Source organism: Phaethon lepturus, unplaced genomic scaffold, assembly GCF_000687285.1.
Source record: "Phaethon lepturus isolate BGI_N335 unplaced genomic scaffold, ASM68728v1 scaffold10340, whole genome shotgun sequence".
Taxonomy (NCBI): domain Eukaryota; kingdom Metazoa; phylum Chordata; class Aves; order Phaethontiformes; family Phaethontidae; genus Phaethon; species Phaethon lepturus.
This window is the reverse complement of record NW_010514031.1, coordinates 6814-22778: the sequence shown is the minus strand read 5'-3', so window position 1 is coordinate 22778 and position 15965 is coordinate 6814. Positions and strand designations below refer to the sequence as shown.

The following is a 15965-nucleotide window of genomic DNA, read 5'->3' as shown; positions in this document are numbered from 1 at the left end:
AGGTGTGTGGCGGGGTGGGGGGGGGGGGGGGGGGGGGGGATTACTGTGAGCAGGGTCATGGGGGATGATCCATTCTTTTGGTTTGGCAACCCAACTGAAAAATCTGGGAAAGAAGATCAGACTGAGCCCAATCTTTAAATATTTTCAGTTTTTCTTGCTGAAACAAAAGCCTTAAAGAGACCAAACGCTGGGGAAAAAAATCCTTTTGTGTTGAATGAAACCAGAAATAGAAGGTTTTCTTCAATAAAAACAGAAGAAAAAAAAATCTGGTTTTGCAGACTGGAACTTGAGTTGTTAGAAGTTTTGCCTTCTCTAATCAATATTTGAGGGATAAAACAGTCATGTAGGATATGAGAAACTCGTATTTTATTCCTTTCCTTTTATTTTAACCCCTATTTCTCTTCTTGGCTCTATGGGCACCACAACTATAGCGTATTTTGGTTCTTCCTCAGCTCATCCAATTGGAGTTGTTCCACATCATATAAAACACTGAATTAGTCACAGAGACAGAGAGCAGAAGAGAATGAGACTGTTCCGGTAGAGTCAGGACATTCCCCTGGAAATGAACACATCTGGTTCTTCTCTCTGCTATACCACATGTTAAATCATTTATGCACATTGGCATAATGGCAGCAGCAGAGGTTCAAAGCGACGTTTGAAAGAGCTACTCTGATGCTTGAGATGCTCGCTTGTAAGTGGCAGCTGTGGGTCAAGTTCTCTCCTGAAGGGATTGGTTTTTGGTCTCCTCAAATTTGAATAGATAGCTTATGCCTAGCAAGGACAACACCCACAAACTGGTTTGAGTCATATATAACCATAGCTACTGCTCTTCTCCAAATCAGTTTTGTGCATCTGTCCCAAGAAAAACATTTTCAGAACCTTTTGGGTGGCTTCCCCCAAATTCTTGAGCAGGTCTAGGAAATCTAAACTAACACTTTCTAGTAAGTTTATTGTCTGCCCCAAACACTCCTCAAAATCTCACTGCATTATCCCTTTGTGTTCTTTCTCACTGCTGAATGAGACACTGGGAGAAACTTACAGTAGGGTAGAAATGTCCCGTTAGATCATCACAATCCTCCCCATATCAACTCTTCTGCAGCATGTTCTCTAGTACTTTGTCCAGGCTAGTTTTGGATGAGTCAAGTTCTTTGATCTTTCTTAAGCCGACTGACTATCCCTCAGCCTACTGCCCCTCCCTTGCTACTCAAACTACATTTTGGCTACTTTGTGTAGCTTTTCTTCCACTCACTTGGAGCATTCCCTGAAATGCCTGTTCTTCCTTAGCATTTTTACTCTGAAATTATTTGTGTTGCCTGTTGTCTTGGCTCCCTTGTCAGCCCTCTCTCCAACTGAGCCAAACTATGCATTCACTGAAAGCAGCCCTGTCTACAAGATGGGTCTTGTCAGGCTGGGCTCATTAGAGCCCAGGTCCCCAGGATCAGCCTTGTAGTTGGGAGTGTCATGGAGAGATCCCACAAGGTCAAAATCTTTCAGCATCATCATATACTTTGTCTTCGGGGATTGTAACATCACAGTGTGAAGCAACAGGGTCCCTGAGGCATCTGTGAGTGGATGTTTTTCCTTTACAAGGAGGTTTGTGAATCTCCTGGAAGAGCAACAGTGGAATTTCCCATCAAAGGTGTTTGTTGCAATACTGGTACCTTTGAGGCTGTTATGAGAGCTGTGGTGGATTCAGACAGCATGGTGGCCTCTTCAGACAGTGTCAGGGCTGGGCATGATGTAGAAAGATTTAGTGAGAAGACCTCTGCCCTGAACCACTTGAAATCAAAGCAAGGCAATGCAAAGAAGGCCAAGCCGAGGGGAGAGCAGAGAGATGGGCTGGGAGGTGCTTGTGGCACAAAGCATGATTCATCAGGGGGTTTTATTGGTAATGTTTAATTTCAGTAGGAAATGCTGACCCATTTTAGCTTCTTTTTTTTTTTTGCTGTGCTGTCAACAGGAATTAAGCTGAAACATTTTTAGGGCAAAGGGCTCCTAAAAGTTGCTGGATATTTGTAGATATAACCGATGACATGTGGCTTAGGGTACAACGGCTCCACCCATTCCAGGCATAGCACCTGGATGGATGAACACTTTCTTAGAAGGGTTGGTATGGTTTACATAGGGGTTTATTGCAATGTGTCCCCACCTTCTCTGGCTGAGCCATGCAAGCTAGCTCTGTACTAAGTCCAGAACTAATAAAACATGATTTCCTTTCTTTGACAAACCTGCTAGAAAATCAAGTGGCAGTGTTTAATGCAAACAAAGCACTAGGGCAAAGCGTGTGATTGTTTGGTTTATTTCTAGGTAGGCAAGAAAATTGGGTATTGTCAGTAAAAGCACCCCTGCTTAATTGTCCCTGAGCCAGTCGCTTGTCTCTTGCCCTGGACAAAGCATGTTTCCTGAAGTTGGACAGAACTGCAGCGCAATTCCTAGCTCAGCTTCTGAGGGTCTTCCTTGATCAAAGACTTGCCAGCTGTGCCAGGCTTTCAGCATCAGTGTGACCTCTGGCCCTAGCCAGCCTTTCCTGAGCTGAGAATTTCAATCCCTTGTGGTAGGATTGAACCCTATGGTGAGAGATGAGGTGCTAACTGTGGGATGGTACCTATAAGCTGACTATAAAGTCTTTAATGTTTTACTAAGCGCCAGTTGCTTTCAAAGTCAGCCGAACTTGTCTGGAGCCCCATGACCTTGTGTACATTTTTAGATCTCACCTGTTTTCATACACTTGCAGCCGCGTACCTGTAACAAGTCACGATACGGTTTTCTCAGCAATCTGCGGGTGTGAAAGCTTCAACAATGAAAGTTTCAACACAAGCTCCTTCAGTTGACCTGTAGGTAAGCCCTGTAGGTAAGAAGTAGGCTTCAGCAAGCTCAGGTGAGACTTGCCACGAGAGGGAGACATCATGCATGCAGCCCGTGTGTTCCACGAACACATCCACCTGAATAAGACAGCCTAGCCTGGTATTTTGTAACATGCCTGGACACAGGCAGCTGTTAGGGAAGCTGCGAGAACCCAAACTTTGGACCTCGGTTGTGCGGTATGTACCTGTGATAGAAAACAGGGACTTATCTTTTGGCTAGTCATCATCTTCCAAGCATCTGCAGCATGACTAACAGCTGCAAAGCACACAGAAAATGGAATCTAGATCTGCTAGCAATGGGATGGCATGTGTCTGGGCCTCTCTGGGTCAGGTCAGGGAGATCCTGGCGTGAGCAGGACTGTGCAGCACTGAAGCAGATGTTTCAGATACCTGCAGCTGGCTGGCAGGGCCGTTCCCTGTTCATACTGCAAACAGCCATTACAAAGGCTGAGCTACACCCTGTAACCAGCTTCGGCAGGCTGGGCTGGCAGGGGTGTTTGCACAGAGCTGTGAAAACACAGCACTGCGAGCGCCTAGCTGCTGCGGCACCCAGTACGCCTGCCACTGCTCGGGAGAGCTCCTTTACTTCCTCAGCACCGGCCAAGAGATTTCATGGGAGAAAAGACCTGCTCAGCGCGCATGGGACAGCTTCGTTTGCCCTCCAGATTGCATTGGCTTTTCCCATGGCTGCAGCACAAGAGTGGGGCTCTGTTCTCCTTTGGGAAGGGAATAAGCTGCTTCATCGTTGTGATCTCTGTGCAGTGTCCTGTTGATAAGATCAGTTAACAGCATCGGAGGAAAACTCTAGACTCAGGTCTGAAATATAAAGTGAACAGGGCCTATTTGTTTAATTTGAGCTTCTAAGGTTTAAATCCCAGAGGAAATTAAATTAGGTGCCTAGAGCAATGGCAGTCTGTCATGTTTATTTGCTGGGAATGTCACCTTTAATATCATGCACATATAACGTGTGTGTGTTAATGTAATGGGGTATCATACTGTGCAGGAGCGGGCATGCTATAAGAACTGGAAACCTGAAATATTGTGAGTGAGGGAAGCTGAGATGGGATTGGATTTATTCTCATCTTTCTCCGTAGGAGCAAAGACTCGCTCACCAGCATGAAGGTGGTTTTGCTGATTGTAGGTGGGGATGGCAGCCTGATCTATGAGCACAGGCCTTAATGCTCTTGGGCCGTTTTGACTGGGCTACTTGTAAGAGGAGAAATCATGTCTAGATGCAAATCCAGGATGACAATACTTCTTGCTTCAAAGCCCTCTTCAGCAGCTGGTGTGCTGTGAACGCATGCCTTCCCTCTGCATCCTTGGGAGAGCTCAAAAGTGCCGGTTTCCTGTGCTGAGGGACATGGTTGCTTGTACCTTTGGTTACACCCATGCTTCGGAGACTCCCTTCTTCTGCAGGAAGGAGAGCAGGTCTCCCCAGCAGTGTGGGGCAGTAGGGGTTGGGGTGGTTTTTTTCTGACTCTGGCTGTTGAGGACAGGCTCTGAGTGACACCCCGTGTGAACATGACTGCAGCAGTTTGGTTACTGCAACCTGTGATGCTTGCCCTCCACCGATGTTAACTGTCTATGAAGGGCTTGCAGAATGGCACCGCGACCTTTTCTCAGCGCACTGCATAGAGCAGGCTGCCATTGCTTTGGTCCCACAAAAGCGGTTCACGAGACAGCTGAGCTGTGGACTCCTGTCCCACTCCGCTTGTCAGGCCCTTCAGGGAGCCAGTTCAGCTCACTAAATAAGTCGAATTTGGGGTTTTTTTCATATGGATTACCAAAACTCACTGAGAGGGGGCAGTGAGCTACAGATGGGCTCAGCCTTCTCAGGGGGTTGCACCCCAGGTCAGTGCTAGCCACAGTGCTCCATGGAGGTTTCTCCCTACTCCGGGAGTCTGTGGCTTAGCCAGGACCTGACCTGTCCCCACTTCACTCTCTCCACACTTTGCTGTTTACCCCTGCACACCCTGTCTTGTTTCCTCCAGCCTCAGAGCAGCTGGCTGCCTTGCACACGTGGTTCCCATTTCTCTCCTGCCTCTGGCACCTTGGGAGCGCCCAGGGGTCTTCCTGCTGCTCTCGTCTTCTAGTCCCCCTGCCAAAGCTGTGGCTCTCCTGCTCTCTCACCCATCCCAACCTCTGGCATTTTTGCTCATGCGTGGATGGCTGAATATTCATTTCCTCCTTGCCTGATTGCTGTGAATACCAATTCCTCCTCCTTTTTCCGGCTGCTCTGTAGATTTTGATGTCTGCCAAATTGTTTTCATTCCCTCACCCCATTGCAGGCTGCACCTCCGCAGAAACCGATCTGAAACCGAGCCCCAGCTCCCCACCCAGTTCTTCCTTCGGAGCTGAACGATCGGGTTGCCCTCCTGCCTCTGACACGGACAGGCGGCTTCCTCCTCCTGCAAACAGTCAACAAACGGGTGTCTCCAGTTCAACAGGCAGAATAGTTACAGGCTCCTGCAAGGAGACTGCAGTAGTTTGCGGTGGTACTGCGTGTTTCAGTGCAATGTTTCTCAGCTTGCCAGTCTGCAGATTGGTGCCAGGTTGCAGACTCCTGTCCAAAGCAGCAAGCTCCTGGCTGCTAGCTGAAGCAGGGCTTTTTCAGGCTTGAGGTATGATCAGAAAGGCCTGTCCATGCTGAGCAGCTTGGCCATAAACCCTGGCCTGGAGCCTGCTGCAGGTTGAAGCTAAGTGAAGAGGGGAATGTGGTGGAGAGGGGAGGTTGCAGTTGCCTTGTCCCCTGGGAAATCTGTATGCAGTGGCAGCAGGGTGGCAAGGGTGAAGGGGAGAGAACTGCAGACACCTGGTAGCTCTCAGATCTGGATTTGGTGTTCTTGGATCTCTTCTTTTGCCAGCCAAAGGAAGAAAGTGAGACCAGAGTCTTCCCTCTCTCTTTCTGTCCAATAGCCCTGTTTGTGTGTTACCAAAATGGAGTGCAGAGGCTTCCACTTGCCAAACAGTCCATGGCATCCTGGCGGTCACTCGCTCCCCACTGATGTTCCTGGTACCAAGGAGCTGGTGGGCATGGGAAGTGGTTTCCTGCACGGAGGTGGGACAGCCTGGCTGTCCCTCTTCCAGATGTGAGCTGGAGGGGACGGCGGTGAGCAGTGGGGCTGCGCACTTAGCTCTGTCAGTGTTTGGTCCTTCTCTGGGAGTGAGCACAGGCCCTTCTCTGGGAGTAAGCACAGAGCTCACAGGGGAGAACAGGGAAAGGGAAGGGTGAGAAAGGGGGCATGGGGTTGGTGGTTGCTTCAGGATGGAAAGTAATGCCAGAGACAGAGGAAAGGGTGGAGTGAAGGAAGGAAAGGAGGAGCAAGGGGGAAGAAACAAACCTGTAGGCTGAAATGGGAATAATCCACTGGATACTGCTGCAACCTAACTTCAACGCCCCCTCACCGCATGGGGATGTTTGCCTGGTCCCGCACTGCCGTCTCTGCTCCTGCGCCAAGCCAGCTGGCCTGCCTGGAGCTCTGGCCTTTACGGCTGTTGTGAAGAGAGGCAGGACATGTTTGCTTTTGGCTATCACATGCTTTTTTAAAGCGGGTGGGAGTTCCTCCCCTTGAATTCCCGGGGCTGGTTTTCCCCCTGGTGTCTCTGGTTTGTGTGACTTGAAGGGCTCCATGGAGCCAGGGTCATGGCCCTCAGCCGGGGATTTTGACCCATCAGCAGCTGCTTTCCTAGGCCATTTCATGCTTGCCAGCCTGGCCTTGAGATGAGCCAGAAGCTTTCCCAGCACAAGTACACAGGATAGGCATACGAGACGCAACGTGGAGGTGCCTAGCACAGGCACCTCTGGGAGCACCTCCCGTACCCAGCGTCTGGTTCATCTGAACAACGTGCTGCACTGCCCGTGCCCAGAGCACTGTCTCTGCACGGGTCTCAGGCTCTCCCTACGCTGCTGTTTCCTGATTAATCTGTGAGCTTAACTTCAGTGGATCAGATGAAAGTGGCTCTGTCTCTCGCTGTCTCTCCAACAGTTGTTATCTTGACCCCTTTTCCTCCTTCCCCACTCTGTCTGTCTGAAGCCAAGCCTCTAATTTTAGAGGAAGATAATTGAGGGTCAAAAAAGACTGCTGTATAATTTTAACATTTTTTTTCAGTGGTTGGGGTGGGAGGCAAAGTTAGGAGCTCCTTGCCCTCAAACCTTTTTATTGCGGGAAAGAAGGACATGGGGGAAGGAGCGAGCTGGTACAGTGTGCTCTCTGCAGAAGTTGTTCTGTTTCTTGGCAGTTAGCTAAAACTAGGAGTGTAAAGGCGTAAACTACTGTATTTCCTTTGCAGATCTTATTGACCGAAGAGTTTGTAGAGAGAATGCTGGAAGATTTGGAAGATCTGAATTCTCCAGAGGAAGTAAGGCTGCATCATTGCCATATCTCCCATTTACTGTCCCAGAGAGCTCAGCCCATCCTGCAGCTTGCCTTTGATCCTCCCCTCAGCTTGCAGGCTGCAGCCCTGCCCCATAGACTTGAGGCCTTGCTAAACCTTCACATCTGCCGTGAAAACTAAGGCACTGAGAGAAGGGAGTGCAAGAAATACAGGGCAGGGATGGGTATTAAGGGAGACTATGCATTTCCCTTCCACCAGCATCTTTCCTAACGTGGTATCTGAGCACCCCGGATCAAAGCGGTGCAGCACCTGGGCCAGGCGGCAGGGTTACCTCCATGCCATACATGCGGTCCTTGGCAGCAGCTCCAGGCACATCACCTTCCCCACTTTCAGAAAGGCTGAAGACAGTGGCAGCACATTTTCTGCTGAACAATCTATTGTAGTGGCCCCCTTTTTGGGGTTTGGGGAGCAGATGGGAGCTTTTTCATATCTGCTACCTGGCCTCTACCTGCTGCCTCTGCACGGCATGCGGAGGACCATCACCAGCTTGGAAGCGTTATAGCAGCAGCCAAAGGAGCTTTATAAAGCTTTGCTGTGCAGTGCTAAACTTCCCCCTGCCATGTGATCTCTTCCTGGGGAACATTTAACACCCTCTCTCCCATGCATGCCATATAAATATTCTGCTTGACTTCAAAGAGCAGTGGCAGAAATGACATGTTATATTTTTAATCCCATTTTTTACAGCTCCCTGCAGACTCTAAAGAAACTTTCCCCGGCTTGTAGAGCAGCCCTCCCATCTCTCGCCCTGCTCCCCTCCCCCCAGGAAAATCTCAGGGCTCTAATTGTTTAATCCAGAGTTGATTTAATGCCAGAGTGTTTTTCACTGTGTGAGTGAGGGGAGCACGCTGCTGGCTGTGCAGTGACTTTCAGGCCAGCTTTTATCCAGTTAAACCTAATCCAAAGCTCATTTTTGCTAGTGACATGGAAGCCCAGGAGCACTTTGGTTTGAAGGCCTTTTAGTTAAGGCTTTGGACAGCTCATGTTCCTTCGCTCTCCGCTGAGAGACGGAGGCAATGGGCATGGCAGCTCCTGGCATAGCAACTGGGCACTTGGTTCTGAGTTGCTGTGACACTGCTAAATTAAAAAGTGAAAAACAAATGCAAAGGATGACTTCTCCAAGAGGATTGCTTTGGAACCACTCCTGTTTATAAAAAGAAAAATACTTGAGACAAAATGTGATCTTTCAGCATCCAGATTCCTCCAAGGATTTGTAACTTGGAGGATCCCAGTTTGGGCTAACTGAAGGCATTCCTCAACAGCCCTGGCTGTTGCTGATGATAATCATGTGGTAGAACCAAGTGCTGCAAGGCTTTGCTGCCTAAAGAGCCACCTGTGTTAAGTGAAATTAAGTGGAATGATCTGAGTATCTTTAGCAAAGTTTTTCACACACCCTAGACATTGAACTCAGAAGAATCCCCTGGGCAATGTGGGGCCACTAGATTATATAGTTCAAGATACACGCAGAGTTTGAGTTTAAAAAAAACCACCATAGGTGGGATTTGGGCTGTTTATGTTTCCTAGAGGAGAAAGAGTGGGAGTTTATGGTAACCACTATCCTGAACGATCCTCTTGCCATGCCCCAAGATCATGGGTCAGACCCTGAACCGCCAGCCTGGCATACTAAGGTCCATGGATACCAACAGCAGGTTACCCTCATACAGAGCTGCAAATGGAGCAAGGTCAGGACCAAATTCATGTTAGAGCCGCCCTTGCTGTGGAGCAGGCGGCTGGAGGGGATCTCCTTTAGCAGGAACCTGCCACTGAGCATGTGTTAATGTCCTTCAGAAACAGAGTGCTTATGGGAAGAAAGACAAGTAATCGGATAAAGATGGATGATTTGCAGGTCACTGTCCCCTTGCACCAACTCTTTAATTCATGTAGCCCCAGGGAAGCTTATGGTGCTGCTGGCCTTGGTCTGAGGATTCTCCTAGAAGAGGACCCCTGTATCTCTAACCCTTCTGAATTAGCTGCCTCCAGGTCAGATTGTCACTGGTCATGTGGGATCCTGGTGAGATTCTTCCCTGAGAGTCTTGTTGGGGTGTCAGGGACTATCGCAGTGTCAGGCGATATGTCAGTGCTATACCATGGGTGCAGCAGAGTTTTATAAACAAAATCATCTTGCGAACTGGCTTCCAGAGCTGGCCCCCACGTGTTTTGGACCCTCAGGCTGGGCACTGGGATTGCATGAAATCCTTGTCCAGAACTGGTTGCCATCCAGCTGTGGGGCAGATCTGTAGCCTAAGGGATTCCAGCCCCCACCTCCCACATCCCCCACAGAGCTGTTTTTGATCTCTGTGAATGCATGGGTCCTAGTCAAAGGTGGTTGTGAGGAGCGTTGGTGGTAAGGCTCCTTAGACCTCTGCCTCCACACAGTCTTGGTTGGGATCGAGATGTTGAGATGACTTCCCAGCCTAAGGGGGCGTGCCCTGGAGCGACATTGGGATGGGACCAGTGTACTTGCCGTGTTTGGGAAACACTGGCCAGAGACAGTGCTATGTAAACCAGACTGGGGCAAAAAAACCTCCATTCCCTGTGCTTCAATCAATGTTTGCAAAACAGCCTGAGCAGCTGAGTGCCTGTGTGAATATGAGGCATTGTACAGGCACTCTGCAAAGCCTTTGTACCAGAGGTGGGTAGGGCTGGAGCAGAAATGCTGTTCAGGCACGCTGGCTGTCCCCAGCCAGGGTGACACAGTTTGCCCTCCCAAAGGTGATGGCCATTTGCAAGCCTGTCACCCGGCAGAGCTGTGCTAGCTCTCTTACATCCCAGCCTGTACGAGCAAGAGTTTGAAAGCTGCCATAAGTCTGCCTTTAAAGAAAATGGGGAGCTCTGAGGGCTGGGGTAGGTGAAAGGAAAGGCACATGGTCAGGTGCGGGGGGGAGATCCTTGCACTGCGATTTGCAGAGAGGTCGGGGAGGGGAAATGGTGATGGCGGCAGAAACCCTCCAGAATCCGTCTGATGAAATAAACAGTGCTTGGGCTGAAATCTCAGAACTTTACTTTGGCAGCTGAGGCACAGGCCACATTATCTAATGTCCACTGCTGTCCAAAACATACTGATGGGGAAATGTTTTCTTAGTGGGCTCTTGTTTTAAAAAATAATAACAACATGGGGCTGCCTGCCTTTGCAACGATTTTGGTTTTTTCTGTGGGTTAGGTTGCAGTGATATACATTAACTGTTTCTCTTTACTGTCTTACAGTTTAAACTTCCAAAGGAGTACAGCTGGCCTGAAAAGAAACTGAAAGTTTCCATCTTGCCAGATGCCGTGTTCGACAACCCACTGCATTAGAGCTGAATTACACCCTCCTAACAACTGGGAGAGCCAAGTTACTGTCCATTACCCAGTGACTCACAGGATAATTAATGCAGTAAAAACTCTGCCTGCAAATAAAAGAGTTTGCTGCACAACCACTGCAAACAGAAGAGGAGCTACTCAGCACCAGCCCAGACCGAACTGAGCCCTTTCCTTTATCCTTCCCAAGGCTGAGCTCTCTGGGAACAGCCTGCGTATGTGTGAGTGCGAGTGAGAAATATTTAACTATGAAAATAAGTAGTAAGAATCCTTTCTCTCTCCTAGCTACAGAACTCCCCTCTGCCTTAGCCCAGGGTGTAGACGCTCTGCACGCCTGTATTTACACATGCATTTCTGCCAGGTGCGAGCCTATAATCCATGGATTAAATGTTCTTTACGTGACTCTGGAGTCCTTTTGTTAGCCAAACTTTTACTGACTGCAGAACTGTTCTTCCATGTGCTATTTTTTTTTCTTTTCAGAAACAGAATGGTATTTCCCCTGTTTAAAGGAGGCCAAAAGCTCACATGCTTGAAGCTGAACAGATTTAAAGATGAACTTTCTAGTTCAGTCAAGAAAAACAAACTCAGATCCTCCCTGCCCTCAAATTAGGCATGTTTTAAGTGTTGGTCTTGGTGCTATTAGCTATGGTATCGCTGCAAACAGAGGCAACTTTATTCTCGCACATCCTGTCCTTGTGCCTGAACCCCAGGGAAGGTCACAACCTCTGGTTTTGCACAAGCAGGAGGAAGAAAGCTACTGGGGCGGGGGAGATCTCCTGTTTACAGTGTGTTTATCTTTAAAGAGATACTGTCAAGTATTTTTTCCTTGCTATTGTACAGAATTTCAGAAGCTAGAAAGGACCATTTGTTCACAGGGACAACTTCAGCAGCTCTGCAGGATCCAGAGGGCTGCTTGAAAGCATATGAAATGGAGATCTCCATTGCCCTGGCACAGCAGAGAGGAGACTCAGCCTCAATAAAGCCAACTATTCTCCCTGTTCCAGCAGGGTTGTGCCCTAGTGCAGCTCCATTTTTCCCTCTAGCTTCACTGCGGTGGCTCTTGTTGTTGCTGACATCCCTCCTTTCAGATAGATTTGAACTGTAAAGCTTCAAAATCAGTTTGAAAAGACCCTCTCTCTAGACCCCTGTGGCTTCCTCCTTGGAGCAAAACATGGTGTGCGGAGGAGATGGTCTCTGCAGGGTCAGGTTTTATCTCTGCATCAAGATGCTGGCCCCTGTGGATATGCTGCAGCAAAACTCTGCAGGCTTTACCCCCTGCTGCTGTTGCAGGTTGTTTCTGATGCGTATTCCCCAGCCTTCCTCTGCCCATTGTCTTTTGGTGACAACTCTTCACTCCTTGTCAGGGGAGGTGCAGCTTTCCTTCCACCCCTTTCTGCCTACAAGCTAACTTGGCGATTTATGGGCAACTGCTGTGTGATCGTAATACAAGTGTAACAAAAGCTTTTAACACTTAACTCCCCTGATCAAACAGTGAAGTCCAGGAGGCCTTGCAGTACCTCAGGGTTGGTTTTCTGTTTGTTTTCTGATTTAATTTCTTCCTGGCACAGTCAGCTTTGATGTTTTTTGCATATATTTGAGGCTGTTAATGCTGGTCAAGAAGCAGAGCTTAGGAGCCACAAAGCTTTCCTTGGACTTGCTACAGAATTCCTCTGTGGCCTGAGGCAAGTCACTCAATGTGTCTCTGTGCAGAGAGGGTGATTATTGACTAGAAGGCTGTAGGACCTACCGAAGCATGCCAGGGTTTGCAGGGGAGGGCGTGCTTTGTGTACAAAGTAGTATTTGTATTATTATAATTGTTGTTATATTATAATTTAAGGCAGGCCAAATGCAGGGTCCAACACTGCTCGGCAGAACCTTCCTTTCTGCAAAGCTACGAAAGCAATTTACATGTAAATGAGTTTGTCATTTTGTCTGAACTCAGAGGATCATCTTAAAATCCTGCTGCGAAAGAACAAACTTTCAGATATCTGCATGTGCCAGCCAGAGTGATTTCTGTGCTGTGGCAGACTGCATTCATCCGTGGGATCTCTTGGCCAGTTTTCATTGTCCTGGTTAGCACTAAGCATCCCTTCTGCATTGTAGATGTATATGCAGGGGACAGTGTGGGCGAGAAAGCAGCATGAAAATGTACCAGTCCAGCTTCAAAAATGACATGCCCAAGTGTCCCATCACAAGATAACGAACAAACAGACGATTGTGTCAGTCGGGGAAAAAGGCAAGGGCAGCAACTACAATTTTGTCCCAAAGCCATCCGCCAACAGTAGCCCATGGACTGCTCTTGTACGAGCTTGCTGGGGGTGCCTGCAGCAGAGCTGGCCCGTTGCCACAATGCTGGCTGCTCTTCCTTGTTTCCAGATGCTAGCTCTCATTAAAAGGAGCTTAAAATCCACATCTTAGTGGAGAAGGGACATTTGGAAGGTCAATTGTTGCTGTTCCTACAGAGATCAGCACGGGGCAGAGAGAAGCCCATCAGACCCTCTCTGAGCTCTGACACACATCTGGAAAGCTTAGGACCTCCTGCCCTATGAACTCTTTGAGCCTTCGCAGCAGGGATGTGGCGCTGTACGCAGGGAAAGCACCTCCTCTGAGCTGGTTTGTGCTCCAGTTCTGCCTTTCTTATGTGTATGTTTTCCTCACCATATTTACTCTCATCAAGACGCTCTGGGTTGGTTTTTCATTGACTTCAGAGGGAACACGCTGAATGCATTTGAAAATCCACCCAGTATCCTTGTGTGTGTGTATTTTTGTTCCATGTCATGTATTTATATATAGTTCTGTGTATTTGAGTTATGAACAGGTGGCATGCCAGAAATCTCTGTTTCTGAGACAGTTTCTCACAGATCTTTGCTGGTAGCCAGATAACAATTGAGGGGAAGGTTTGAAGGGAAGGAAATGAAATATTCCTATCTAATTAAGGGGAAAAATATTAGAGAACTGCTAAAATAGAAATCTCTGTCTTTTTGTTAGACCAACTATAAGAGAGAAACTGGTGAAAGTCAGCCCTTAAGCTCCAAGGTCGTGTTGCTGCCCCTCAACAGTTATCTAAGAATAAGAAAAGTTGCATGTAACTCAGTATCGTGAAGAGCTGTGCACCCACAGGACCTCCCCACCCCTGATTCACATCAAGTTTGCAACCATGCCAAAAGTTTATTCATTGGCAAGTAAATGAGATCTCAAGTTTGGATTTTTTCATCTTGGAGCAAGAGGGACATGCCTGTGTGTGAAGGAAATGGAAAAGAAACCTTTGTATTTTAGTGAGCAAGTAGTTTGAAAAAGGGAAATGCATCAGTGTTAATAAAGGCCACAGTATTTTTCTAGCCCAAACCTGCTGAGACAACAGGTCTGCTGGTGCTGATTTTTTCTAGATTCTGTAGAAGGTCTGAAGCAGGACTGTATGAAACCAAAACCTGTGAGGCTTGTGTTGGCTAAAGATAGTGATCTGGATGGAAATGAGTGCAGTTCAGAAGCAGTGAGTACAGGTTTTCTCCCTCCTGGAGAAATCTTGCGATGCTAGTTGATAGGGATATTTCCAAACGTGAAGAGCCTTATGGCAGACCCACAAGGCCTTGAAATCCAACATGTGACAGCAATTCTGAAACAAGAGAAGTCCCAAAAGCCAGGACTACTCTCCCTCTCAGCTCGTGATTAAAAACAGGAGAAGGAATGTATAGTTTCAGTATTAAAGTATGTGGGATACAATCTGAGCGGAGCAGTCAGTCTTGTACCTGGTGTGATCCACAGTGGTATTTTCAGTGGCTTAGATAAGTGATGCCTGCTGTGTATAATGTCTTTGAGGATGGTGATATATTGGTTTTACTGTACATAGATTTGCCAACAGTGATTTGAAATGATATTCTGAAGCTCTTCACTTCAAATATTCAGTTGCTCTTGGATGGCTTTTGAAACGACACCATCGGGTCATCAAATGGTCTTTGAAGAAGTGGGGGTTGTGTTGTTTTTCTGTGACCAGTAGAAATACTTTAGGGGATGTAGCTTTTAAAAAAAACCAAACAGTTGAAAGCGATGCTTGGCTTGGGGGGGGCAGATGGCTAGGGAAGAGGTTGTGTGGTTAGCAGCCTGCCCCCTGCACCCACAGCTCAGGCTTCTTCAAGGCAGCATCTTGGGCGCTGCAAGGGGAGCTCGCATGGGTGCAGGGAAGCTAGAGAATCAGCAGTTGAAATCATCAGGGCCTCAGCACAGCATGAAGCAGGCAAGTCCTCATTTCCATGCTAGGACCTAGTGAGGTCCTGCACGAGCGCAAGCAGCCAACCACGTACATCCCACTGCATGTTCACTCCCTGGCCTGTACCCACTGCTGATGGTGGAGACTGCAGATGGCTGCGTTAGCTGCATCTGAGGTTGCGTCAAAGATAGGGAGTGGTAATGTGGCTGCTTGGGTCTTACTTGTTATTTTAATTAGCATGGGGTGGGGAGTGGAGCTGGTGCTTGGCTGCCCCTCATGAGAACCTCCAGGCTGGTCACTGAGCGAGCTTTATTGCTCACCCACCGTCCCTTCCCTTTGTCAAATGTCCCCTCAGCTCCTCACAAAAACTTTTCTCAGATGCTTCACTGTAAAATGTTTGGCTGACTGCATGCTTCACAGGACGCTGGGTTAGATGACGGGTCGGCATGGAATCATGGCGGGTTGGCTGCTTGTCTGTCCTAATGACTACTCCCTCCTCCTCGGTAGGCATCCAGAGACCATGACCTGCTTTGCCAGCTTGTGTCTGGCCAGGGCAAGGCAGCATCATGTCAGGTGGGGAGAAGAGATCCACAGACCTTCAGGCGGGAGGAGACCCTTAGACACATGTGTCCGATTTCCCCCTAGCCCAGAGCATGGCCTTGCACCCTGTGGCTCCGCTGTATAAAGTCTTGAGCTTCAGCCCCTGTGCCATCGTGGCCAGGTGAGGAGGGGGTCCAGCACCATGAGAACCCTTCCACCTCCTGGGGACTTGGTCTTCTACGTGACTGCCCTCCGTTTAGAGTATATATTGTGCCTTAATTCTCCCTATGAGGGAAGCTACGAGGGCAGATGAATTGTCGAGCAACCAGGAATCCCTTTCTGTGCGTCTGTCCCTATCGATAAACGCCAGCCTGCGCAGGAGCCAAACTGTATCCAAAACAATCTTGAAATGCACATTTGCCGGTGGGGTTCACCTCCCAAGATTTTAAAGCTGCATTTAGGTCTCTGGGACTGTGGCAGTTTTTAATGAGCTCTGTAGCAACCTGCTGTTTTTATAACATTCTTTCTGTTGTGCAGTGTCTGTTTGTTCTCTTTTCTTTAAAAAAACATCCCTTGTATTCAACATGAGTCCAAAATTTCAACTGGAGAATAAGCCTGAGGTTGCAAATGTGTTTTAAACCCGGCCGTGTGTCGACCTGTCTCTCAGG

At 48.3% G+C, this 15965-nt stretch overlaps 1 protein-coding gene across 1 annotated transcript in view; it reads left to right on the top strand.

The window, feature by feature from the left end:
• Positions 1 to 10955, top strand: part of SUFU (suppressor of fused homolog (Drosophila)) — an 85799-nt gene extending 74844 nt beyond the window's left edge. The window contains exons 10-11 of the mRNA XM_010291805.1: positions 7155 to 7223; positions 10461 to 10955. Of these exons, the coding sequence (XP_010290107.1) occupies positions 7155 to 7223; positions 10461 to 10550 (159 nt within the window). The 3' untranslated portion in view covers positions 10551 to 10955. The remainder of the gene's footprint in view (positions 1 to 7154; positions 7224 to 10460) is intronic.
• Positions 10956 to 15965: the final 5010 nt, after the last annotated feature.